The sequence below is a fragment of the Periophthalmus magnuspinnatus genome, chromosome 16 (genome assembly GCF_009829125.3).
Source record: "Periophthalmus magnuspinnatus isolate fPerMag1 chromosome 16, fPerMag1.2.pri, whole genome shotgun sequence".
Taxonomy (NCBI): Eukaryota; Metazoa; Chordata; class Actinopteri; order Gobiiformes; family Gobiidae; genus Periophthalmus; species Periophthalmus magnuspinnatus.
Window position 1 is genome coordinate 3,004,759 of NC_047141.1, and position 27,759 is coordinate 3,032,517.

The 27,759-nt window shown below is 44.6% G+C and overlaps 1 protein-coding gene across 1 annotated transcript; it reads left to right on the forward strand.

Moving 5' to 3' along the window:
- Nucleotides 1-2,853: 2,853 nt before the first annotated feature.
- Nucleotides 2,854-21,419, forward strand: vegfaa (vascular endothelial growth factor Aa). The gene is made up of 7 exons (XM_033980832.2): nt 2,854-3,035; nt 7,008-7,047; nt 9,302-9,498; nt 9,953-10,029; nt 10,125-10,160; nt 13,814-13,945; nt 18,293-21,419. Exons 1-7 carry the CDS (start codon nt 2,970-2,972, stop codon nt 18,312-18,314), a joined length of 570 nt encoding a protein of 189 aa, XP_033836723.1. The 5' UTR covers nt 2,854-2,969; the 3' UTR covers nt 18,315-21,419.
- The last annotated feature ends 6,340 nt before the right edge of the window (nt 21,420-27,759 follow it).

Here is a 27,759-nt window from a genome sequence, read left to right on the forward strand (position 1 = left end):
GCCATTATAGCATCATACTGGAATACCCCCCACTGCCCCCACAGCGGTACAGTCACTGACCACTCATAGCCACGAGGGGGCGCCATGACGAAACAGGAGTGACACGCACCTCTCTAGAAACTAACTGGTCACTGCATCAACATAAATCACACTGAAGATACTGTGACTCAAGGCCACGCAAAAGTAAACTAATGTGTTACACGCCTAAGGTTAAAGGTCATACATCACACACACTGACCCCTGTGAGCTCCATGTTCTAACGCTGTTTCCTCCTCAAAAACAGACCTGGAGTTGTGTTTTGTTTCATTCACACATGTTTGAGTAACACTTTATTATTAGTCTGTCACATCTCCAAAGCTCAAAATGCTCTGTTCCACCTTGTGATGTCATGAAGTGGTAGTTTTCAAGTGAACAGCTCCTTTTACTTTTAATTCAGTAGAGATTGGCAATTCCAGGGCTGAAATGATCCAAATGATTCTAGTGAAGGTGTGTGGAGTTTAAAAACACAGTGGAGCACTTCCTGTATTACCACATGATGACATCACAAGGTGGAACAGCGTTTGAGAGAAGAACTCAGCCTTAATCTGCAGGGTTTGTGTGATAAACGTGCGAATGAAACAAAACACACCTCCAGGTCAGTTTGTGATGAGGAAACATTAGAGCAGATCAGAAAGTGGAGTCATACGTGAACTTTAAAGTTCACATTTTTCCCCCAGGAGGGACACTCTGCATCTCCTCTGCATTTGACCCGTCGTTCAATATCACATACACACATGTTACACACATCATACACACATCTGGGCCTGTGGTTTGGCTTCTTGATGATGACATGAGCTGACTAAAACACAACTTTCTTTTTCTCAATAAAAGTATTTGGTAATACTACAAGTACTTTATCAGGTTTTTGTCACATTGTGGGGACCTGTATCTGCACACACGCTGATATCACGTGGACATCAGGGGGACGTGGCCGTGACGTCTTTTAACTCTTTTATTTTTACATCAACAAGGTGGTTTAAAGTTCAGATCTGCTTAGAAATGCTTATGGTTAAAGTTTAGGTTTGGAGGTGCTTCTCCACCTGGATATCGACATTTCCATCACAGCCGACACTTCGATTAACTCCATTACTTAGCATCAAAATGGAGTTAATCAAAGTATCGGCTGTGATGGAAGTGTGCGACTATACTGATACTAACGAACAGACTCGATACTCGATACTGATCCCAATACCACAATGATAATGTAAAACTCACTTTGGATAATACACTGTGACTAAACCAGGACTAAACCAGGACTAAACCAGGACTAAACCAGGACTGAATAAGGACTAAACCAGGACTAAACCAGGACTAAACCAGGACTAAACCAGGACTGAATAAGGACTAAACCAGGACTAAACCAGGTCTAAACCAGGACTGAATAAGGACTAAACCAGGACTGAATAAGGACTAAACCAGGACTAAACCAGGTCTAAACCAGGACTGAATAAGGACTAAACCAGGACTAAACCAGGTCTAAACCAGGACTGAATAAGGACTAAACCAGGACTAAACCAGGTCTAAACCAGGACTGAATAAGGACTAAACCAGGACTAAACCAGGTCTAAACTAGGACTGAATAAGGACTAAACCAGGACTAAACCAGGTCTAAACCAGGACTGAATAAGGACTAAACCAGGACTAAACCAGGTCTAAACCAGGACTGAATAAGGACTAAACCAGGACTAAACCAGGTCTAAACCAGTACTGAATAAGGACTAAACCAGGACTAAACCAGGTCTAAACCAGGACTAAACCAGGACTAAACCAGGTCTAGACCAGGACTAAACCAGGTCTAAACCAGGACTAAACCAGGACTAAATAAGGACTATACCAGGACTAAACCAGGACTAAACCAAGACTAAACCAGGACTAAACCAGAGTCCATGTTTTTTTTTTTTTTTATATATATCTGTGTAATCCCTCAGTGTCAAGTAGGTTTATAGTGGTCCATGGTCCTGGTTTAGTCCTGGTTCAGTCCTGGTTCAGTCCTGGTTTAGTCCTGGTTCAGTCCAGCAGGTTCATCGTGGTCCATGGGTGTACACTAGTCTATGTGTCTTTATAAAGAAAAAAAAGTTCATTTCTGTCAATGGGGACTTTTTTAGTATCGATTCTTGCTCAAATGAGTATGTAGTTTACGATCTGATTTTGAATATTCCTGACAACCCTTTTCCAAATCCAAAGGGGAAAAACACAGACACACACACAGTCAGTCAGAATGATGACAAATAACAACCGTCACCATAGTGATTAACCATTCCAGACTATTATATCTTTAGAAAAAAAAATAAAAAATCTTTAGAATATCTCCTCCATAAAGTACGTGTTCAGCGACGCGCAGTTGGCCCCGCCCTCGCCACGCCCCCCTGGTTCACAAGACCTCACTCTCCCCAGGCAGCTCCGAGAACGAATCAGACACGGCTCAAGGCTGAACAGAGAGGAGCCGAACCAGCGTCCTGTTAGCACCGCGCACACGAACCAGAGAGCGGCGTAAGAAGACGCAAAAGGGACGTGCCACGAGAGAGACGCGCCACGAGAGAGACGCACAGAGAGAGACGCACCGAGAGAGAGACGTGCGTAAAACGCTTCCACCGCAGCCTGCAGCTCCTCGGAGGGGCTTGTGCGTAAAAGTTCCCAGCTGGTGCGTGTGTCAGCGCGTCGGGAGGCTGTGTTTGGATTTTGGAGCCTATCAGCGCGTCTTTGTTGCCGGATGGAGGACGCACGGTTGGCTCGCTGAGAACACGCCACATGTGTCACAGTATAATGGAGATTCACCGGCTTTAGCACAAACCCATTTTATCACCAGAGTCTATTTTTTGTGTTGCATTTTGAAGATTTTTTTTTATTATTATTATCATTATTATTATTATTAATATTATTATTTCCTGGAGCGACCTGCTGAAATCCGAACATCGAGAGGAATTACAATCATGAACTTTGTCTGTAGTTTGGTACAAATCCTTCTGGCTGCGGTTTTTCATCTCTCCACTGTAAAGGCAAGTCTCGCGCCTCTTATGCCAATTTCTATTAATACGTGCGCCCTGTTACACTGGCCCTATTTCAATATCTCACAGACTTTAACACGTGCTCTGCTCATTATCAGTCTGGTTACAACAGTTTTATGACAGCTCTTTCCTATCATCTTCTTTTCCAGCCTCTTCTGGCTGTTCTTGGTTTAAGTCAATCATTACAGCCTGGTACACGATGTTTCGTACTGTGCCTCTTCTCTGGCAATATTTAATGAGACTTTAGCAGAATTTGTAATGCGCACTTTCTTGTTCTGCGCTGGTCATGCAAAGTAGGCGCCAAACGTGAGCCCCAGGAGATTCAGTTTGGCTTTGAAAGAGTCGCATTTAAATTCAGCCCCGGTTCTTTTATGTGACACAGTGTCAGTGCCAAGCTCGTTGTGCACAATGCAAAACTCTTAAAGTGGCTATTTTAGAAAAGTTAACCCTGCATTTTGGATAATAAGTGAGCCGACTTTTCCAGTGTTGTGTGTTGTGTGAGGATATTACCAGGTGTGAAATCTGGTGCTGGTTGTATCAGTTTGTTTTGTGCTTTTGTGTTAAATTCGCGGGGTTTTGAATGAGGTCTCGCCGGGGCCAAAGAGCGCCTTTCTCTGCCTGAGTCATCGCTGTCTCCGGCTCCGGTTCAGACCCGGGTTTCTCCTGTCACACACGCGTAAGGAAGGATGCACATGGCCGCGCACGTACCCACTGCTGCCGCTGCACGCACGTGCACGGTACACGTACACCGGCGCACGCGCACGGTGAGAAACAGGAGCCGGTTTCTCACGCAATAACAGCGCGTGTTACAGCAGCGGCACAGAGCCGCACAGAGCCGCACAGAGCCGCGACACAGAGTCTCAACCCAGAGCCGCACAGAGCCGCGTGAGGTGAAGAGAGACCCCCGAGAAACTAGCCCCACAAAACACAGACATAATCTGGTCTGTCCTTCACAGGAAACTCACAAAGTCCTGGTTTAGTCCTGATTTAGTCCTGGTTTAGTCCTGGTTTAGTCCTGGTTTTGTCCTGGTTCAGTCCTGGTTCAGTCCTGGTTTTGTCCTTGTTCAGTCCTGGTTTAGTCCTGGTTCAGTCCTGGTTTTGTCCTGGTTTAGTCTTGGGTTTGTCCTGGTTTAGTCTTGGGGGTTTTTCTGATTTTGTCTTGGTTCAGTCCTGGTTTTGTCCTGGTTCAGTCCTGGTTTTGTCCTGGTTTAGTCTTGGGTTTGTCCTGGTTTAGTCTTGATTTTTTTTCTGATTTTGTCTTGGTTCAGTCCTGGTTTTGTCCTTGTTCAGTCCTGGTTTAGTCCCGGTTCAGTCCTGGTTTTGTCCTGGTTTAGTCCTGGTTTAGTCCTGGTTTAGTCCTGGTTTAGTCCTGGTTTAGTCCTGGTTCAGTCCTGGTTTTGTCCTGGTTTAGTCTTGGTTTAGTCCTGGTTCAGTCCTGGTTTAGTCCTGGTTTTGTCCTGGTTTAGTCTTGTTTTTTTTCTGATATTGTCTTGGTTCAGTCCTGGTTTAGTCCTGGTTTTATCCTGGTTCAGTCCAGGTTTAGTCCTGGTTTAGTCCTGGTTTAGTCCTGGTTTAGTCCTGGTTCAGTCCTGGTTTAGTCCTGGTTTTGTCCTGGTTCAGTTGTGGTTTTGTCCTGGTTCAGTCCTGATTCAGTCCTGGTTTAGTCCTGGTTCAGTCCTGGTTTTGTCCTGGTTTAGTCCTGGTTCAGTCCCGGTTTAGTCCCGGTTTAGTCCCGGTACAGTCCTGGTTCAGTCCTGGTTCAGTCCTGGTTTTGTCCTTGTTCAGTCCTGGTTTAGTCCCGGTTCAGTCCTGGTTCAGTCCTGGTTTAGTCCCGGTTCAGTCCTGGTTCAGTCCTGGTTTAGTCCTGGTTCAGTCCCGGTTTAGTCCCGGTTTAGTCCCGGTACAGTCCTGGTTCAGTCCTGGTTCAGTCCTGGTTTTGTCCTTGTTCAGTCCTGGTTTAGTCCCGGTTCAGTCCTGGTTTAGTCCTGGTTCAGTCCTGGTTCAGTCCTGGTTTAGTCCTGGTTCAGTCCTGGTTTTGTCCTTGTTCAGTCCTGGTTTAGTCCCGGTTCAGTCCTGGTTTAGTCCTGGTTCAGTCCTGGTTCAGTCCTGGTTTAGTCCTGGTTCAGTCCTGGTTCAGTCCTGGTTTAGTCCTGGTTCAGTCCTGTTTCTTACATAATGCTGATGGCTGCAGTTAAACACTGTAAAACTTGATTACTTCTTAATGAGGCTCTAATCGTCTGTGAGCCGTGAGTCACTTTTACGGCTCCTTTTACGGCTCCTTTTACAGATCGCTGTGGAGCGACAGGGTAGTGGAGGTTAGAATGGCACAAACTGGCAGCCACATGTGCAGTCATTCTGCCCCAGGGCTGCTGTGACTGCAGTATAAATGAATGGAACATTCAAGGCAAAACACTTCATGGACACAAGCAGGAGGTGGACCCGCCACTAGAAAAGTTACACAGTGCAGCTTTACGCAGAGGTGGAACGCAACAAAGTAAAAGCACTCGGGTACTGTACTTAAGTACACTTTGTGCATTTTAAAATGTATACTTTTTACTTTTACTTCAGTACATTTGAGAGCAGTATCTGTACTTTCTACACAACTACATTTTTGCACTGCACTGAAAAGTAAAAGTATTTTCATGATTGTGTGAGACCTGCTGAAAAGACTTTATTTTTAACACACAGAATTTGAGCAAAACAAAAATGTGCAAATAAAAACAGGTAGAAATGATCGATTGATTTGTTCTGTTGCAGCTCAAATCTTTATCAAAGTCACCACATTTGAAGCTTCATAAGACTCAGAATCTGTGAGAGATTCTTTTACTTTTTACTCTTTCAGCACATTTAAGTAACACAATGGAGTGCTTCTTCTAACAGTTTAACTTGAAAACTAATTGATCCTTTTGGGCCGAAGAAGATGCTGTTACCATAGCGACCTGGCTTCATATTCCCTTGTGTGGCTTTTATTGTGAAAGGGCTTCAGGTGTGTGCTGCGACTGACAGATCTACTTCTTGTCTCTGCACTTGTTGAACTTTGAGATTTACATAGAAATGACCCACTTAGAATTGACACTGTGTAAAATGAAACCGTTCAGGCTCATTCAGACTTGTGCAAAGTGTGGTATTTTCAACGAGTAAACCAGAAAGTGAAACTAAACCATATCTGAAGGAGCAAGAGCCGTTTTACTGTTTACTTGAGTAATATTATTTGAAGTACTATCTGAGTACACACCCTCAACGCAAGAGTACGCACCCTAAACTCAAGAGTACACACCCTCAACGCAAGAGTACTAACCCTAAACTCAAGAGTATTAACCCTAAACTCAAGAGTACTAACCCTAAACTCAAACATACACACCCTAAACTCAAGAGTACACAGCCTAAATTCAAGAGTACACACCCTAAACTCAAGAGTACTAACCCTAAACTGAAATGTACGCACCCTAAACTTAAGAGTACGCACCCTAAACTCAAGAGTACGCACCCTAAACTCAAGAGTACACACCCTCAACGCAAGAGTACTAACCCTAAACTCAAGAGTATTAACCCTAAACTCAAGAGTACTAACCCTAAATTCAAGAGTACTAACCCTAAACTCAAGAGTACTAACCCTAAACTCAAGAGTACTAACCCTAAACTCAAGAGTACTAACCCTAAACTCAAGAGTACACACCCTAAACTGAAATGTACACACCCTAAACTCAAGAGTACACACCCTAAACTCAAGAGTACACACCCTAAACTCAAGAGTACACACCCTAAACTCAAGAGTACACACCCTAAACTCAAGAGTACACACCCTAAACTCAAGAGTACTAACCCTAAACTGAAATGTACACACCCTAAACTCAAGAGTACGCACCCTAGACTCAAGAGTACGCACACACTTTAAGTCTTACTGTAAATGTGTACTTGTATTCTGACATTTTTAACGTGAGATCTGGTGTTGGTCTGTTTCAGGGTGCCAGCATTAAGGCGATGGACAAGAGCCAAAACGAAGGTGAGCCATTTTCTGTTCATTTCCACAGCAGGTGTATGAGCACGCCCCCTAGTGGACACAGAGATACTACTACTACTACTACTACTACTCCTGCCACCACTGCTACCACTACCAACACCACGGCTACTACTAAAAATCCTGTAACTCCTTCTCTGCTGCTGTTTAAATCGCTAGGATACAGTTAATGTTTTAGCCTGATTTAAACCCCAGGCCTTCGTGCAGACGCTGTATTGATGAAGCCGTGGCCTGGTCACAGTTCACGCCTGTAGACAAAACACGACATGATGAAAGGGTGACGTAACCACGGCAACAGACTGGACAAAACAAACGTCTGACCATAGCGACAGAGCGTACAGTGGCGTCCAGGGGTCAGATGTTCCATAGTGCAGCTTTAGTGTCCAGTGGAGTTTTAAAAGTTCTGTTCAAAAGTGAAAGTGAACATTTATAAACAATAAAACTGACCAAAACATCGACAATTAGATTTTAAAGGCGCAGTGTGGAACTTTTCTGATGGAGAGCCTGCTATATGCTCATCTCCATAGAGATGTTATTGCGTTACCTGAAATGTTTCACAGTATGACATTAAAGTTAACTCAAAAAGACAAGCAGGTGAAGCTACCGGACCAAGTTACAGGTCGGATCTGTGGAGAGGTGGCCCTCCTTTACTTTGCAGGCTTATGAAGGTATTTTTTGTAATTAAAACACATCTGTAAAAAATGCAAGATTACAGTTAACTTTAAACTTATAATTGTGAAATATTTGTGCCTGAGCTTTGATAAATTAAAGGGACGGCCTCTGGATCTTTGCTAAAGTGTAAATTATAAACTGATCTCACTTATATTTACATTTTATATTTATATTTTGCACTAATACGTTTGTAAGACCCGTCCGTCACGTCTGAGACAGATTCAAGTTGGGACTTCCCCAGTGAAATCCCAGGGAGACGTTATTTATGTAGCCGCTAACCTAAACATTGATGAAACTAATTGGGCAGCGCGTCCCCCGATAGCCCGCTCGGGTGGTGGGCTTCGGAGGGGGTCAGAGTTCAAAGGTCGTCTTGGCGCCACACTGCTGAGGTCGATGAGGTTTGGAACTATCCACGGGTCAGGAGACAGCCAGGGGTCAGTCCAAACCTAAGCCCAAAACGGAGCATGATTCTGGGATGTGACGCGCAGGAAAACAAGGGTTATGGAAGAAGTGAAAGTGAGAAGATACTAGTACTACAACTACTACAACTACTACTACCACTACTACTACAACCACTACTACTACTATTTGTCAAATGAAGTCCTTTTTTTCTTCAGGATGAATAATATTTCAAATGATGATCTGAACGTTCTCTACCTGCACAGCAAAGGACACTGTGTTTCAACACTTACATAAGTAACAGATGAACTGGGTTACAGAGTGTTACAGGTGGGGGTTGGCTGGAGTGGGGTTGGTTACAGATTGGGGCTGGCTGTAGAGGGTTTAGTTGCAGTGGGCTGGGGCAGATTGGATGGGCCTTAGTCCTGGTTATGGTTTGGTTGGAGTGAGTCCGGCAGGTTGGGGTTGGCTGGATTGAGGTTGGTTGCAGATTGGGGCTGGCTGTAGAGGGTTCTGTTGCAGTGGGCTGGGGCAGATTGGATGGGCCTTAGTCCTGGTTATCTGATAGTCTAAGCTCTTTACGTCAGCGCTTTGCTCTTCACTTAATCAGGATGAGGAAATATCACTGATGAGTGCGGCGTGGACTCCGGCGCTCAGGCTGTAGGTACAAGATTCAAACGCACTGGAACAGGTTTATATGTGAAATCATAGAAGAAACAAAAACTGGCGCAAATTTTAATGCCACACGAAGGAACTATTTGTTACTGTAGCATCACAGACTGGCAATTTCAGCAAAGCAAATCTACTTTTCTGCAGCTAACCAACTCTGACGTTAGTAACTGCTGCTCTTTCAATCAGCCCCAGTGTGCTTGTGTCTCTATAGTTATAATCTATGACACTCGTGGATCATTATGTTATATTTTATCTCCGATTATGGAAATAAACCTGGAGAAGGAAGCGCGTACATCACAGTGGAGGAGAAAACGGGGATAGATCGGCAAAATGGCGTCTTGAAAATAGTCGATTAAAGTTTACTCAAACGTGAATCACTCCAACTACAACTTCAGAGGCTCAGTGAGAAGAAGCGACTAGAACACTAAAGTCCTTTTAAAGTGTATTTTTATATTTGAAATGGCCTATATTTTAAACCCCATTTGTGTCGTTGCAGTGGTGCCGTTCTTGACCGTGTTTCAGAAGAGTGTGTGCAATCCACGGGAGATGTTAGTGGACGTGTACTCGGAGTACCCTGAGGACACAGAGTACATCTACATCCCGTCCTGTGTGGTTCTGTCGCGGTGCGGAGGCTGCTGCCAGGACGAGACCAGGGAGTGTGTCCCCACCCAGACCCGCAACGTCACACTCGAGGTAGGCTTCAGGACATCTGTAGACTTTATTTAATTTCAGCCAAGCAGTGATTTGGGATTTTTGATTTTCTTCAATAACAAAAACTCTTTAACCTTTAAGCGAGCGCTGGTGTCTACAGCTGTGTGTCCAGTGCCTTTGTGGACTTGTGAAACATTCTTTGAGGACACACCGCTGTTGTTCTGTAACTAGATTCTTCTCTGTGGTTTGGAGCTCCGCAGGTGTTCGACCGAGAGCCATTTCAATTCTGCTGTTTACCCACACATCTGTTTACTCTGCAGCAACAAAACCTCCGAAATATTCACAAAATCTGCCCCAAATGTCCCAAACTCGGGCGGAGAAGGGAGGATGTTTTGGCTGTGGCTCCAGGGTCACGAGACAACGGCAGACGAGTTGAGCTGAGGTCATATGAGTCAGAGTTTTGTAATAACTGTTGTGTCGTGTTTTTGATTTCAAGGTGATGCGCTCCAGACCTTCGGTATCGCAGCACCCACTGCACCTAAAGTTCACAGAGCATACGAGGTGTGAATGCAGGTACGACTCCACAGCGCAAACTCCTTATTCACAAAAGTATATGTCACAAAAGTCATGGAAAATAAAAATAATGTTCCTTTTGTTGTTTCTTGCAGAGAAAAGCCTGGCCTAAAAACAGCCAAGAAGCAATAGTAAGTCGTTTAAGTTTGTCAGTGTGAATCTGGTTTTGAGTCATGTGACTGGAGGTGTGGCACAAAGTGGGACTTTTTTTTTAAAGAAGATTTAAATGAATTTGCTTGTGCTGATCTAGTATATGCAAAACTTTGTCCAGTGAAGGCAAGATAGACAGGGCTGTTGTGGTGTCCTTGAGCAAGACACTGCAGTCGGTCGTGCCTGATGTGAATGTGTTTGTGGAAGGAGTGAATGAAGAGTGGACTCAAACTCACATCATAATTGTTATAGTAAATGTCAGTTATAATTATGTTCTAGTTTGGGCTTTTAAAGTTAGTCCGAGTTCAGTTTTGGTTTAGTTCTGTAGTCCTGGTTGAGTCCAGGTTGAGTCCAAGTTGAGTCCTGGTTGAGTCCTGGTTCAGTTCTGGTTTAGTCCTGTTTCAGTCTTGGTTCAGTCTTGGTTCAGTCCTGGTTCAGTCCTGGTTCAGTCCTGGTTCAGTCCTGGTTCAGTCCTGGTTCAGTCCTGGTTCAATCCCTGTTTAGTCCTGGTTCAGTCCTGTTTCAGTCTTGGTTCAGTCCTGGTTCAGTCCTGGTTCAGTCCTGTTTCAGTCCTGGTTCAGTCCTGGTTCAGTCCTGGTTTAGTCCTGGTTCAGTCCTGCTCCTGTTCTTATCTGCAGATCTTCCAGAGTCTGTGGACCAGGACAGGACCACCCGCGGTTCACTCGGCCTCAGTTCCAGTTGCACTTTTACTTTAGCGCTAATCTTAGCCGCAGGTGTCACGCCGCTAACCTATTTTTATTTTTAGTGCTTGTAAATAGAGCCTGGAGCTGTGGCGGCTTCTTACGGTCATGAAGGAGCCGCTCCGTCTCTGATCATCTGAATATTACAGATTGCACACAGACTCCGGGTCCACGCGGCTGGATTTTCAAACACAAAAGCTGCTGTCTTAATCATATTTATGCTGCTCCACGCTTCTTCTTCTCTCCTGCCATTTTGAATATAGAAATGGAATGCTCGTCTCCATGGAGATGTTATTGTACACGGTGTGGCATTATACTTGTGGATCTTTCATTTATACAGTTACAGTCTTTTCTTGTGCCTGTTAGATCCTAAATGCTCAGGTATAATTCCGTAACACTTTACACATCCAGAGATGGACATCCAAAGGCCCTGAGTCCAGCCCTGAGTCCAGCTTTTAGTCCAACACTGAGTCCAAGCCTGAGTCCAAGCCTGAGTCCAGTCTTTAGTCCAACACTGAGTCCAGCCCTGAATCCTGCGAGTCAGACCAGGCTGTGAAGGGTTGTGGAGGTCAATGTTTCTAATAGGATCAGGTCAGGTGGATGTGGCTGTCTGTCCATGTGCACGTATACACCACAGACCGTATACAGAAGTGACTGAGAGACCCACAGAATTCAGCTCTAAATGAAGCTCATCGAGGCTAGAGCAGTTATAGCGGCGAATTTGGAGCCAAGTTACATATTCAGAATTTGCGACCACAAGTATCATAGCAACCAAACAGCCAATCCAGAGCGAGGCTGTTGAAAGTAACGCCCTTCCCCTGTTGCTAACGCTAGCGGGAGTGAAAAGAAGGCGCCTGATTTGTCTGTTATTAATATTCATATCTTGATTTACAGACACAATAGTGAAATAAAAACCGCAGGATCATGTAGAGGGTTAATACGAACATTTAAGACCAAAATGATGAGTCTGACAGCAGCAGTTACAGAGTTGATGGAGCCGTAAGTGCGCCCATGATCACTTCTGTTTGTAACGCGGCGGCTAGCAGGTTAGCTATGTCCGTTTATATATAAAGCACATGCTATACACTAGTGTTACTACGGTTTCTGCTGCGGAGCGTAGCCGTCATAAAGAGCACAGTTTTATCTGCCTCGAGCTCATCTAATCCACAAGACACGCCACAGTGACCCAGAGTCTGAATGACCCCATGACCTTTCACCTGTTTAAGGGAGCACCTGAGTCACCACTGAAGCTTATGTAAGAGGAATTGAACCTTTAGAGTACTGTGTCAAGTACAAGAGGACAGGACTGACTAAATGGAATAGAAATAATAAGTCTGTAAATGTCCTGGTTTTTGAACCATTTGAACTTTTGTGGATATGTTTAATGCTATAATATGGGACATGGAAACCGGTAGCTAGCCCTCCACCGGAACTTTCGTTACATTTATGTTCACAATTATCCCGGTTTGGTCCTGTTAAAATCTTGAGACTTTGGTCCTGGTTGAGTTCAGGTTTAGTTCTGATGTAGGTTTGGTTCTGGTCCAGGGTCAGTCCTGGTGGAGTCCTGGTTTGGTTCCTGCTTTGGTTCCCAGTTTAGTTCTTGATTTGGGCGTTCTGAGTGACTTGTGAAATGTCGAGTCTGGCTGTGTCGAGTCCGGCTGTGTCGAGTCCGGCTCTGTTGAGTCCGGCTCTGTTGAGTCTGTGTTCACATAGCCGCACTTATATTGTGTATTTTCATTTTTTGTGGATATCATTCAGTTATTTTTCATAACTATTTGGTCTGCACTTATCATGTTATACTTTTAAAGATTCACTACATTCACTTTACTGGCGAGGACATCTCCATGGAGACGTGATGCTTTGGCTGGAATCTTCCACAGTATGGCATTAAACATGTCTATTTTGCATTTATATAATTACATATGTTTTTATTTCTGTGAGCAGGGTCGCCTCTCCACAGATCTGATTTGTAACTTGTTTTTTTGACACCATCTGATTTTCATAGCGATAGAGAAGTTTAATGCCATACCGTGGAACATTCTAGGCAATAGTAAGTTGTATGAATATTTTTGAAGGACAGCTGAGTCTTAAACACAGAAAGAGATGAATGTCCGTTGTCCAAGTTAAGGGTCGTTTTATTGTCACGAGGGAATTGTGTCAGATGCCCTGTGCATTTGACCCATATTTTCATGCCACTGGGTTAGCGATATCAAACTGAAATCATGATCTGGTTTTAAGAAAATGGTGATATTAATCTTTTGGCTCATGGCTCAGTCGTCGTCAGAAGAACCTCGGCTGCAGGATTTTGTGTGTTTTCTAGTTGGACTGAGCGACTGTGAATGTGTGGATGTGTTAAAACAGGTAGAAAAACAATAAATACATGTCCATTTTTCTCTTGACTATTTCTTTGATCTCGCTGAAGCCTGAGGAAACCTGTTGTTAGGCTGTTAGCGCTTTAGCATTAGCTGTTATGGAGCTAGCACTGTTTCTCGCTGCGCTAATCTCAGGGATGTGCGTTCTAAAGATGTTGCACGCTTAGGGTGACCAGACGGCCCCACTGACCCGGGACAGTCCCAGTTTAGAGCCCTGTTTCCCCAGATTTATACCACTGATTTGTCCCAGTTTAAACAAGAAATGTCCAAGTTGTCCTTATGTTTGACCAGGCAACAGTAAACAGGGGAATATATTGTCACTTGTTTGGCTAAAATACCGAAAAAACGTGCTTGAAAATGAGCATAAGGCAATAAAAAGTCCCTCAGATTCTGGCTCCCCCGCCCAGGTGTGATCCCTAGCTGTGGTCCCGCCCGGGTGTGGTCCTCCCGGGTGTGGTCCTCCCGGGTGTGGTCCCCCCCGGACGTTGTCCCCCTGAGCGTGCTCCGTGCTGGCGTGGCCTGTGTGTGAGCTTAGCCTCTCTGTGTCCTCTCTGTTTGCAGCCAGTGTGGGCCTTGCTCTGAGCGGAGGAAGCGTTTGTTCATTCAGGACCCTCTGACCTGTTCATGCTCCTGCAGATACTCTCAGTTAGACTGCACGGCCCGAAAGCTCGAGCTAAACGAGCGCACATGCAGGTGTGTGCCTCCTCTTATGTTTCACTCTGTTTCAGCTCTGTGTTTCAGCTGTCTTTCACTCTGTTTCAGCTCTGTCTTTCAGCTCTGGGTTTTAGCTTTGTGTTTCAGCTCTATGTTTCAGCTCTATGTTTCAGCTCTGTGTTTCAGCTGTTTCAGCTCTATGTTTCAGCCCTGTGTTTCATCTCTGTGTTTCAGCTTTATGTTTCAGCTCTATGTTTCAGCTCTATGTTTCAGCTCTGTGTTTCAGCTCTGTGTTTCAGCTCTGTGTTTCAGCTCTATGTTTCAGCTCTGTGTTTCATCTTTGTGTTTCAGCTTTATGTTTCAGCTCTGTGTTTCAGCTCTCTGTTTCAGCTCTGTATTTCAGCTCTATGTTTCAGCTCTATGTTTCAGCTCTGTGTTTCAACTCTATGTTTCAGCTCTGTGTTTCAGCTCTATGTTTCAGCTCTGTGTTTGCGCTGTCCTCTGCTTCTTCTTCCTCTCTTTCACCTGCACTGTAAACATAATATCTGCAGGAGTTTAAGTCGTTTGAATTCAGAACTTCACTGATATGAAAGTGGTTTAGCAGCATAGACATAGTAGCAGAAGTACTAGTGACCTAATAGTAGTTGTAGTAATAATAGTGAGTTGGACCCCATGTGACCTCGGCCCATGTGACCTCAGCCCATGTGACCTCGGCCCATGTGACCTCCTGCAGAGGTTATTTTACAGTGTGGTGACCGCATGATTGTCGTGCCGGTGCTTTTGCTTGTGTTGTTGTCGTCTTCGTGGCTGTGGGCTCCCTTGCTTCCTCCCTCGTTCGCTGTCTCATTCCCTCCCTCCCTTGCTCGCTGTCTCGTTCCCTCCCTTGTTCGCTGTCCCGTTCCCTCCCTTGCTCCCTTCCTCATTCCCTCCCTTGCTCGCTGTCTCGTTCCCTCCCTCGCTCGCTCCCTACCTCCCTTGCTGTCTCGCACCCTCCCTTGCTCACTCCCTCGCTTTCTGTCTATTTTCCCTCCCTCCCTTGCTAGGCTGTCTCGCTTCCTCCCTCCCTTGTTCCCTCCATCACCTGCTCACTCCCTCCCTCGCTGTCTTGTTCCCTCCCTCTCTCCCTTGCTCGCTGTCTTGTTCCCACCCTTGCTCCCTCCCTCGCTCCCTCCCTCCCTCCCTCGTTCCCTCCATCACCTGCAGTTTAAGTGTTGGTCGAATCAGAAATGCCACAGAATGAATGAGTGAGAATGTGCTGTACCCCGTTACCATATGGTCACTGGTTTGGATGAAACTCCTCTTCACGACACGCACCAGTCCAGAGGCCGAGCGGCGCCAGTGAAAACCTGGATGTTAAAGAATTTAGTTCTAATACAAGAACCCCAGGCATTTCAGAACATGTTTGAAGAGGCCTAAAAACTACAGGGAGGGCATCTGACACACAGGGAGGGAATCTGACACACAGGGAGGGCATCTGACACACAGGGAGGGAATCTGACACACAGGGAGGGCATCTGACACACAGGGTGGGCATCTGACACACAGGGTGGGCATCTGACACACAGGGAGGGCATCTGACACACAGAGACTCTTCAGGGTTAGCTATTTTATCACCACAAATGTTTTTTCTTTGTTACATTTGTGAGTTACTCAACTGGGCCAAAACAAAGAAAGTTTCATTCAAGCCAATACAGTCTAAAGTAGCACTATGTAACTTTTCTGTCGGGGTGTCTGCCTGCCACCTGCTTTCCTTGAATGTTCCACAGTATTGCATTAAACAGGTGCGTTCTTATTGTGAGTCTGACACATAGACCACATCCAAACTGGGACTAAACTGGGACGTCATTTGGAACTAATTCTGGATTAGACGAGGACCAGGACTAGACCAGGACTAGACCAGGACTAAACTAGGACTAGACCAGGACTAAACCAGGACTAAGCCATCACCAGACCAGGACTAGACAGGACTAAACCATGACTAAACTAGGACTAAACCAGGACTAAACCAGGACTAGAACAGAAGATCATCGTGATATCAATACTGTGGAATATTGCAGGCAAAGCAGAGGCATTTCCATGGAGACAAGCAGGTGGCAGACCCTCCATCAGAAAAGTCCCATAGTGTAGCTTTAGTATCTGCTGGTTGAGCTGAGGCGGTGTGGACTTGTGCAGAGTGCGTCTCTGAGTTCTCTGAAGACGATCAGATACAGTGGTTTAGATCATGAGTTCAATCTGACACTCTGGGCAGAACGTGAGTCAGATGGGTTTGAATGTGGTCAGATAAAGTCCATTAAAGTGACCACAGGCATGAAAGGACCAGGTCAGACTGACAGACGTCCCACCTCCCAGACCCTGTGAGTGGGATCCCAACAACGCCACGAGCTCCAGCGTCTCACACACGCGAACATGTGATAAACCACTGTCTGTCTGTACAACTGTCCCTTTCATAACGTCAAGAAGACAGGAAGAGACTCAAAGGGATTAAACAACCAGATTTTAATGGTCCCATAATGCACTGCTCTGTTTAAAGGTCCCTGATCTGTTTTAATGTTTCCTCATCTCAAACAGACCTGGAGTTGTGTTTTGTTTAATTCCCGCATGTTAAACACACAAACCCTGCAGATTTAGGCTGAAGTCTTCTCTCAAACTGACAAAAAGCACTCTGTTCCACCTTGTGATGTCATCATGTGGTAATGCAGGAAGTGCTCCACTGTGTTTTTAAACTCCACACACGTTCACTAAAATCATTTGGATAGTTTCAAGAATCGTCAATCAAGAATTGTCAATCTCTACTGAACTAAAGGGAAAAGGAGCTGTTAAATGGAAAACTGACACTTCATGACATCACAAGGTGGAACAGAGCAATTTGAGCTTTGGAGATGTTACTCAGACATGTGTGAATGAAACAAAACACAACTCCAGTTCCATTTTTGAGGAGGGAACAGCATTAGAACACGGTTTAAAGCTACAAGTCAGTCTTATGTCATATGGGACTTTTAACCTCTTTAACCATTTTGGGCATAAATCTCAGGAATCAACAGATTTACTGAGCATTTTTTGGTTTGTTTATCAAATTAAACCAAAGATCATAATTGTTTGTTGAGATCTTCTGTCCATAATGTTCAAACCAAAATGGACACCCTGAGTTTGTTTTGTAAATTTCGTATAATTTGCACTAAAATAAAAAGATTTGAAAAGGTCCTAAAAAAAAAAAAAAAAAAAAAACTTAACAAAAATTCCTAAACTTCAGAATTTCCCAGTTTTAAAAGTGACATGAGTCTTCAAGGTTTTCACTGGCGCCATGACACCTGTAGTCTCTTTGTTTGTGTAGCTTTTTGCCTCAGAGTGTGTGAGGCTTTGAGTGTTCTGCTGTGTTGTTGTTGTTGTTGTTGTTGTTGTGTTGTTGTATTGTATTGTTGTATTGCTTGTTGCTTGTTCCTCAGTTTGGTTCAGTCCATAGCATTGGTTCTCAAACTGCAGTACGCACACCTTTTTATTTATTTAATCCTGATTTATTTTGGGGTTTATTGACCAGAGACCTGGTTTATTCCTGGTTTATTCCTGGTTTATTCCTGGTTTAGTCCTGGTTTAGTCCTGGTTTAGTCCTGGTTTAGTCCTGGTTTAGTCCTGGTTTAGTCCTGGTTTAGTTCTGATAGAACTTAAAAACACTCTTGGTGTGAACAGTTTTGAGAACCACTTGTCTATAACGGCATCCTCCCAAACAGAAACAGCCTTTAGAGTTAACAAGCCCCCTCCTCATCTCACCCCCCATTTGACCTTTTGACCCCTGCACTTCCGCGACCCCTGACCCTAGCGGCCCCCCACACGGATACAGATTTGGCGCAGCACACTTTGCCGTGGAGTGACCTGATGTAGTGCTCCAATTGGCTGCTTCAGGTTCAGGAGACCACAATTTAAAACCCACAACTAATCCCAGTGCTAGTCCCACTGCTAATCCCAGTGCTAGTCCCAGTGTTAGTCCCAGTGCTAGTCCCAGTGCTAGTCCCAGTGCTAGTCCCAGTGCTAGTCCCAGTGCTAATCCCATTGCTAGACCCAGTGCTAATCCCAGTGTGAATCCCAGTGCTAGTCCCAGTGCTAGACTCAGTGCTAATGCCATTGCTAATCCCAGTTCTAGTCCCAATGCTAGTCCCAGTGAACAATTAGCCTGAGTTATAATTTCAAACCTAGCAGGAACCCAAAGACGCACAGCTCCCCCTTCCAAACCCCAAAATCCACCTTCCTCGCCTTCCTATCTCGTACACACCCCTCTGCATGTTTTTAAGGCTGAATTTAGTCTAAATATTAGCACTCAATTGATACTAAATTAACATGCTACTTGTTGACGCTAGGCTAACCCGCTAACCCTCTTGTTTCCCCTCTGTGCAGATGTGAGCGGCCGCGGAGGTGAGACAGAGACACTGAGAAGGAAATCTGCCACAGCACTTTGAAACGAGGATCATTCCTAAAGGACTCAGGCGGCGGGAATGGGACCTGCTCCACTTTAAACATATGTACATAACCCTGGTACATCCTCCACAATGTGTTTGCTGCTATGTACGAGATGTAAGAGGACACGTTTTATTATGTTTATTTATAGCAACGAATGCGCCGCGGGCGTGTGATCCATGAGTAAAGAACTGTTTATCAGAGACTTTATCTTTTCTTCACTGGATGCTGGTCTGCTGTGGATCAAAGGCTTCACAGAGAAACGAAAAACAAACTTTTAAACTCGACGCAGTGAAGCCCATGTACTTGAACTGAAGGCAGGTCCTAGGGCGGCCGTTTGGGACGCCCTCTGGACTCTAGGGGGCAGTGTGACGCGGCCGGGCTCTTCCTGTGAGGGGCCGGTCCAAGTTCAGCTGCTCTGATGAAGATGATAATGTGAAGATGATGTTTTTCCCAAAGGCGCAACACCAGGAGGAGGCGAGGAGGAGGAGGAGGCCGTTTCTAATGCAGTGGAGACAAACGCGAACATGCTGCTAAAACACTTATGTTTAAAGACACAGTGTGTAACTTTTGAGCCCAAAGTTTGACTAAAATAATAACGTGTTTTGTAGCAGTGAACATATGCGTCCTTCCAATGAGCGGGCTTGCATCTCCACAAACCTGACTCTTACTTGTCCTGCTTTTGCAGTATGACAAAAAACATATCTATCTCAATGGAGAATATTCCGAAGTATAGTTTTAACTTTGTGTTTCCATGCAGTCCTGCAGGTGACACCTCCAGAAAGTTACATACTGTAGCTTTAAACACCAGAAATCATTTTGTGGTTGTCGAGGAAACAACCGTAGTTTTCTCAGAACTCACTTTTTCAGTGTGAATTTCCAAAGTGATCTGTCACTCAAACAGAGCCAGGGTGTGACCAATCAGAGCGCTGTATCTTACTGTGTTCAACCAACACAGCGCCCCCTGACATCAGCCCTCCACACTGCATTTCTAACTACTTCCTCCTTTAGCTCCGCCTCCTCTGCGTGACCCCGCCCACACAGGAAGAACTGATATGTTTGAGTTTGTTTTGAGGTTCATTTCAGACCAGGCTGTTTAAAGGGATGTGGCTGTGGGTAAATACGGAGACACTCGACACGCTGATCATAACGATTGATCCGCTCAAAAAACGTCCTATTTTTATTTTATTTAAACTCTTCCAAAGAACGACCCGTGTGACCCGTACTCCATGTCCCTCGTTCACTACATTTATTTATAATCTTTGTTCAGTATTGTTTAATTTATATTCAGTGTTAAAATTATTCGTCCTCCATTTTGGATCTGAACCGTCATGCCGCCATTTTGACTGAAAAGTTTGTGACATTCCTGAAGCTTTTAACGCTGCAAAAAATAATTTGTTAAAATGGTTTGATTCAGAATCTGAATCTTGATTTGACGAGATTCTAGATTTATTCATGAAATGGTTTAGAATTTTTAAGACATTTGGACAGTTTTTTTTTTTTATCTGAGTTTTTTTTATTTATTCGTATTTATTTTAGAAGCACACTTCATTATGAAAAAGCATTACTGTCTCTGAAGTTTCCATTTGCCTCATGAATCTATAAAAGGACGTGACAAACACAGGTGTAGATACAGACCGAGTGCGGCTGAATTCAGACAAAATGTTCAAAACAGGTTCAGAATTCAACTCATTTAACCCATAGATGTGATTTTTTTGCAGTGTGTAGACGGGGGCTGTGGGTGGATTGTGGGGCCTTTTTGACCCCCGCCTTGACACCCCCAAACAGGTGGGGGCAGCCTGGGTCAGTGTGACAAAACAGAACATGTGGTTTTGCACTTAAAGGCCCACGTCATGGACACGGCACTGCAAAAAACAGACTTGAATTCTGAACCTTCAGTGCAGTGATTTTAAATTTAGATTTATTCTGAGATGTATTCTTTAATATCTCACACTTTTGATTTGAGAAAAAAAGAGAAAGTTAATATTATTCAGGAGACACACTATGGGACCTGGTTTGGACCCAGTTTAGTCCTGAATTGGTTTTGTACTTTAGACCTGGATTAGTCCCGGTTTAGTCCTGGTTTAGACCTGGTTCAGTAATAGTTTCATAGTACTAGTGAAAAGCAGTTATCTGGGCTCTTAAGTAAACTCTGCTCAAATCAAGATGATTTTTATGAATTCAACTATTTAAAGATTTTTGCGGTGTAAAGCTGGACTTGGGCTTGAACTTGGTTTAAGACTTGAGTTCGGACTTGGTTTAAGACTTGGGCTCAAAGTGAGAGGGAGGCAATGGGACTGGTCTACAAAATAAAAATAAAAATCACCACTATTTGTTACAGTACATGACCTGTGTGAAGTGACCAGGACATGTGTGTAATGACCAGGACATGTGTGAAATGACCAGGACCTGTGTGTAATGACCAGGACCTGTGTGTAATGACCAGGACCTGTGTGTAATGACCAGGACGTGTGTGTAATGACCAGGACCTGTGTGTAATGACCAGGACCTGTGTGAAATGACCAGGACCTGTGTGTAATGACCAGGACCTGTGTGTAATGACCAGGACCTGTGTGTAATGACCAGGACCTGCGCCACCAAGAGACAAGGACTTTTTAATTTTATCCACAAAACACTTTAGATAAAAGGAGATTTTACTTATTTTACATTCACATATTTATTACAATTTCAAAAACACATTTTTCTGAATTTATTTTAAAATCTGAATAATTATCTTTGATTTTTAATGAAACACTAAAGCCTTATATTACCTCAGACTCAATGATTTTACCTGTGTATCTTTAGTTTAGTCCTGCTCCAGTTCTACTTTAGTCTTAGTCTTGGTTTTGGTCTTGGTCCAGTCCTGATTCATTCCTGGCCAAGTCCTGGTCCAGTCCCGGTCCAGTTCTGGTCCCGCTGCCCCCTGTCCAGAGCCTGGTTCACTGTGATCAGTCGTGGCCTGAACATTCTCGTTGTATTTAAATTCTATTGTACAGACACATTTTGTTGGTTTATTGATATATTTATTGGTGCTTTAAAGATTCTATGTTTTTTCATTAACTCTGGTTGTTTTTAGTCTAATAATAAACATATTTATTTAATATATCTGAAGTCTCTGGGTTTTTATGAGAAAGTTAAATAAATAATTAAAAAATGATTTCAACAGTGTTTCAAAAGAAGCTCATTTACAACAGATAAACTTAATATTACACGAGGAGTCTAACCCACGACCTCCTGGTGAGAGGGCAGAGGAGGATAACCACTCTGCCACAGCACACACTCGCATTGTGCCGGTTGATTATGCACTTGAATGTAATCTTTCCTCATTCAGGTTTATCTCCCTCTTCACTCTGAGTCTGAAAAGAGGTCTAAGGCTGATCTAAACCTGGACTTCCCTGTACGTGTGGACTCGTGTGTTACAGCAGGACCGGATTTCAACAGGATTAGAACTGGACTTGGCACCGCAACGGAAAAAGGGTTTATATATTGAACCATGGTAACCAGCTGATTGACAGAATTCAATTCAATTCAATTCAATTCATTTATTTTTGTAACGCCCAAAATCACAACAACAGTTGTCTCGAAGGGCGTTCATGTTTTGGTTGATGGGGGAAACCGGAGTACCCGGAGGAAACCCATCCAGACACGGGGAGAAACATGAAAAACTCCACACAGAAAGGCCTGGTGACCCGGGGATCGAACCAACCTTCTTGCTGTGAGACATGAGTGATGGCACTCAGTCACCGTGCCGCCAAGACACAAAAAACAAAACAACAGGAAGAATCGGAAGAGCCGGTTCGTCTGGGTTTGAGGTGGTTTTGTAGTTAACCCGAGTTCTGCTGAACCATTTGGGAAAAGTATCAAATTGTAATTTTTCTGACAAATATAATCAGATTTATGATTTTTGTTTTAATGATAAGATTCTGTTCAAAGTCAGATTTTAAACCAAAAGAACTGAGAAAACAACTGAAATCTGACCTGACAAACTAAAACAAGAATCACATTAGAACAGGTTTGTACAGATCTAAACTACAGGGTTAGAAAGGGAGAGCATCCAACACACAGGGAGGGCATCTGACACACAGGGAGGGCATCTGACACACAAAGAGGGAGGGCATCTGACACACAAAGAGGGAGGGCATCTGTGTAACACACAACCTTATACAGGTGTGTAAAAGCCTTATGCGGGCATGTAACGACCTTATACAAGTGTGTGACAGCACTATACAAGTGTGTAACAGCATTATACAGGTGTGTAATAGCCATATGCAGGTGTGTAACACACATCTTAATAAAAGTGTGCAGCACACTTACACAGGTATGTAACAGCCTTATAGAGGTGTGTCAATGCCTTATATAGATGTGCAAAACACAACCCTATACAGATGTGTAACACATAACCTTATACAGGTGTGTAATAGTAGTATACAGGTGTATAATGCTATTACACAACTGTTATGTGTTACACACCTTATACGGGTGTTTAATACATAACCTTATACATGTGTGTAATAGCATTATACAGGTGTGTAACAGCCTTATACAGATGTGTAACACACAGGCATGTAACTATTTAAAGAGGCTTCTAACAGCATTATACAGATGTGTAACAAACAGGCTCATACAGGTGTGTAACACACAGCCTTACACAAGTGTGTAACACCCAGCCTTTTACAGGCAGCCTTGTACAGCTTTGTAACATCATTAGAAAGGAGTGTAACAGCCTTATACAGATGTGTAATAACTGTATACAGGCCCAGGTGTGTAACACACAGCCTTATACAGGTGTGTAACAGCCTTATACAGTTCTGTAATAGCCTTATACAGGTGTATAACACACAGCCTTACACAAGCGTGTAACATGCAGCCCTATACAGGTGTGTAACACACAGCATTATGCAGGTGTGTAACAGCATTATACAGATGTGTGACAGCATTATACAGTTGTGCAACAGCCTTATGCAGGTTTGTAACAGCATTTTACAGGTGTGTAACACAGCATCATACAGGTGTGTAATACACAGCATTATACAAGTGTGTAATACACAGCATTATACAAGTGTGTAACACAGAGTCTTATACAGGTGTGTAAAACTCTTGTACAGGTTTGTAACACATAGCCATTTACAGGTGTATAACAGCCTTGTACAAGTGTGTAATATTCTTATACAGGTGTGTAACACATAACCTTGTACAGGTGTGTAACAGCCTTATATAGGTGTGTAACATTCTTTTACAGGTGTGTAACAGCCTTATACAGGTGTGTAATATTCTTATACAGGTGTGTAACACATCTGCAGCTGAGATGATCAGGTTCATGTCACAGAGCAGACACAGGGGGTGCCTCTGAGCCTGATCCTGATCATTGGGCCCCTCAGGAGAGGAATGCTGCAGATCTGGCCCCAGATTATCTGGACGTGGTTCATGAGCTGAATGACCACAGGACTTTAGACTGGTACTCAGCTGCTATGGAAACCAAAGGCCCAGGGAGAGGGGATGAAGGGAGAGGGTGGAGGTGGCGAGGGGATTTTGGAGAGAGGGGACTGTGGGGAGAGGGGCCTGTGTGGAGAAGGGCCTGAGGGGAGAGGGGCCTTTGGGGAGAGGGGCTTTTGGGGAGAGGGGCCTTTGGGGAGAGGGGCTTTTGGGGAGAGGGGCTTTTGGGGAGAGGGGTCTGTGGGGACAGGGGTCTGTGGGGAGAGAGCCCTGTGCGGAGAAGGGGGGTGAGGGCAAAAACACTGAACAGCAACATTTGAAATGTACAATTTAAATATAATAAGTATTTATAATAACAATCTCAGTTTTAATCTCCTTAATTAATGGTCAACTAAAAAATAAACCGTTTTTCTTTTCGAGCTGCCTCTGGCCAGACAGCAGCTACCCTCTGACCACCGACTGTATTCAGTGGTCAGAGGGGGTTATTGTGTTCATACATGGGCATGCTGGGAGAAGTGTTAAGCCCAAGGACATAACAACAGGTTGGACCTGGGATCAAACCGTTAACCTTATGGATATGGGGTGAGCTTTAAACACTGCACTTCACTGGAGTTCTGATCTGCTGCTGCCACCTCCACACTCCTCTCCCTCCTCTCTCTTTCTTCCCCCTCTCCTGCTGTGTCCCTCCTTTCTCTCCACCTCTTCCTCCCTCCCTCCTCTCCCTCTCCTCCCTCCTCTATCTCCTCCCTCCCTCCCCCCTCCCTCCTCTATCTCCTCCCTCCCTCCCCCCTCTCCTCCCTTTTTTCCTCCTCTCTCCTACCTCCTCTCCTCTTTCTCTCTCTCCTCCATCCTCTCCTTCTCCCTCCCTCCTCCCTCTCTCCTCCCTTCTCTCCTCCCTCTCCTGCCCCCTCCTCCTCCCCTCCCTCCTCCTCTCTCTCTCCTCCCGCCTCTTCTCTCTCTCTCTCCTCCTCCTCCCTCCCTTCTCTCTCTCTCCTCCCTCCCCTCCACTCTTTAATCTCCTCCCTCCTCCTCTCTCTCTCATCCCTCCTCTTCTCTCCCTCTCTCCTCCTCCTCCCTCCCTTCTCTCTCTCTCCTCCCTCCTCTCCACTCTTTAATCTCCTCCCGCCCCTCTCTCTCCTCCCTCCTCTCCTCTCTCCTCCTCCTCCCTCTCTTCCCTCTCTCTCCTCCCTCCTCTCCTCTCTCCTCCCTCCTTTCCTCTCTCTAATCTCCTCCCTCCTCTCTCCTTCCTCCTCTCCTCTCTCTCTTCCCTCCTCTTTCTCCTCCCTCCTGTCCTCTCTCTCTCCTCCTCCTCCCTCCCTCCTCTCTCTCTCCTCCCTCCTCTCCTCTCTCTCTCCTCCTCCTCCCTCTCTTCTCTCACTCTCCTAATCTCCTCCCTCCTCTCTCCTTCCTCTTCTCCTCTCTCCTCCCTACTCTCTCCTCTTTCTCTCTTATCTCCTCCTCTCGCACTCTCTCCTCCCTCCCCTACTCCTCTCTCGCTCTCCTTCCTCCTCTCCTCCTCTCTCTTTCCTCCTCTCCTCTCTCTCTTATCTCCTCCCTCCTCTCTCTCTCCTCCCTCCGCTCCTCTCTCTCCTCTCTCTCCTCCCTCCTCTCCTCTCTCTCTCTCCTCTCCTCCTCTCTCTCCTCTCTCTCTTTCCTCCTCTCCTCTTTCTTTCTCGTTCGGACCGGTGCTGTGTCACGTTGTTATTTTTAGCCTGGTCCAGAGCTGTTGACAAGTGGAAAAACTCACCTGACGACAGCACAGTCATTGGGATATTCCGCAGTATGGCTTTAAACTGATCTATCTTCTACTTATACATTTTATTAGTAAAAAAAAAATCAGGTGTCACCTGCTTGTCTCCGTGGAGATGCTTATTTCCATAGTGTGGAACATTTCTGGTTAAAAAAAATAAAAATAAAACAAATCTCTTTAGTTGAAGAGTTAAATTAAAAGGACAAATGAGGTTAAAAATGAGCCCCCCAGGGACCTCGAAAGGACCTCCCAAGACCCCCACTCCCCCAGGCTCCCCTCCAGATCCAGGTTTGGTCAGGACTGTATCTCAGCTGGAGGATTGTTCCTGGGACGTTTGGTTTTGTTGTTGTTTGGTTCAGGTCTGAGTTTGCAGGTGTGTTATTGGTGGTTGTAGAAAGTTGCCACAGAATGTGAGTCAGGTCACCCAGAGGCAGATAATTAAGTTACTCTTTTGTCCATTGTGATTCTGAGTTTTTACTGAACAAGGAACAAGGAAGACGGTGCTCTGACCCAAACCTGAGCTCACTGCACAAACATTTGATCAGGTTTACTTCCTGCTGGGACCTGATCTTTTCAAATGAACCAACAGAATCAGAGCTGACGGTTAATGAGAGAGTACGTCATCTTCAGAACGATCAGGACTCTGGTTAAAGGGCTACTGTGTAACTTTTCAGCTTGTTGTTATGTCTAGAATCTTTCGCAGTGACGGGTTAAACAAATGTATTTAATGAATTATTAGTGGAAATACATGCATTCTTATAGAGGGGACTCTCCGCAGATCTAAACTGTAACTTGGCCAAGTGGTTTCAACGGTTGGTTCTGGATTAATGCCATGCCAACATTTCAGGCAAAGCAATAACATCTCCATGAGTGAAGGCAGGTGATCAGAAAAGTGACATAGTGCACTTTTAATCTGATTGGCACCTGTACCACTACTGATACTCTGCAGTGCACTCTGGGGGTGTTTGGCATGTATGTCTAAGGTGGAATGTAGACAGGTAACACTGGGAAATACACCTTAAACTGTCATCGATCTGAGGCCCGTACCCTCTACTTTACAACTCTACAGCAACGTACATGTTTGTGCATCTCCCACACAAACGATCTACACATCAAATGAAAGCTACGGCTCTCATCTTTCTGAATATGCAAACCATTTTTTACCTGCAATCACCACAGTAATGACAGAAAATGTGTTTTTTTTACAGATTAGTCAAAAATGTGGATTTGGACTTCATTTAACTTTGAGCGCTCTGGTTCTGTCAGACATCAACATATTCACATGGTGGTCTCATTCATTCTGTACAGGTCCAGAGAATATAATACAGTCAAGAAATTATGTCCAAATAAATAAGATCCTCCATGTCCGATCTGCTGCAGGAAAGTATTCCAAACGTGAAGTCTGCTCCGTCACTTTTTTGCATTTCTTTTGTCGATTTCAGGCATAATAAACTTCTCACTGTGCCAACTTTGCTTCTCAATGCTAACACATTTGTGATTGACACTAAGGTTGGCCAATAAAGAGGGGTTGTGGGTTATTTAAGCCATGGTTTTCTCTAAACAGACAGAGTTTGACAAGTGCTTAAACGAAGCAGAGTAAATCCAGGACTTCATTCGTAATTCGCGCTTGCAACAGTTTTGAGTTCTAAACATGACGAAACGGACAAAACAAGCAAACATCGAGGAGACTGTGGATGTTTGTACAAGTTATACTAGAGACATCTCGGACCAAGAGCGGCTTGTGGCAAAGAGTGAAGATTCTGCGGTGGAGCCAGGAGTAGAGGACCTTATTTTCTGATGTCGTGTTGGGCGTCACTCAGACAAAAGCAAGTAGTGTTTGAGCGATAAACTCTAAATCAGTTCATTCTCTCTCTTTTTGCTGTTGGCTTCACTCTGATGCCTCACTCTGATACCTCAGCTTCACTCTGATGCCTCGCTCACTGTAGACCTGAGCTTCAGTGATCAGAGGAACAGACAGACCTGAGCTTCAGTAATTAGAGGAACAGAGAGACCTTGATTCTCGTGCATATTCCTGTGTAGTGTCTCTGGGTAAGAAACTTCACCCCTTCTGGGCTGGTGGAAGGGCATCTGGCATAAAAATCTGCCAAACAATCCCCATGTGTCTGTTCACTCTGACATCTGCTGCAGAGCACAGGCCAAAACATGTGTATTTAATGAGAACAGGGTCACCTCATCACAGATCTTACCTGTAACTTGGCCTGGT

Bases quoted from the DNA above. Each gene is read 5' to 3' on its own strand.
- vegfaa (XM_033980832.2), top strand. From the start codon at position 2,970: ATGAACTTTGTCTGTAGTTTGGTACAAATCCTTCTGGCTGCGGTTTTT. The intron at 9,499-9,952 runs GTAGGCTTCAGG...TTTGATTTCAAG, and splicing joins CCCGCAACGTCACACTCGAG to GTGATGCGCTCCAGACCTTC. The intron at 10,161-13,813 runs GTAAGTCGTTTA...CTCTGTTTGCAG, and splicing joins AAAACAGCCAAGAAGCAATA to CCAGTGTGGGCCTTGCTCTG.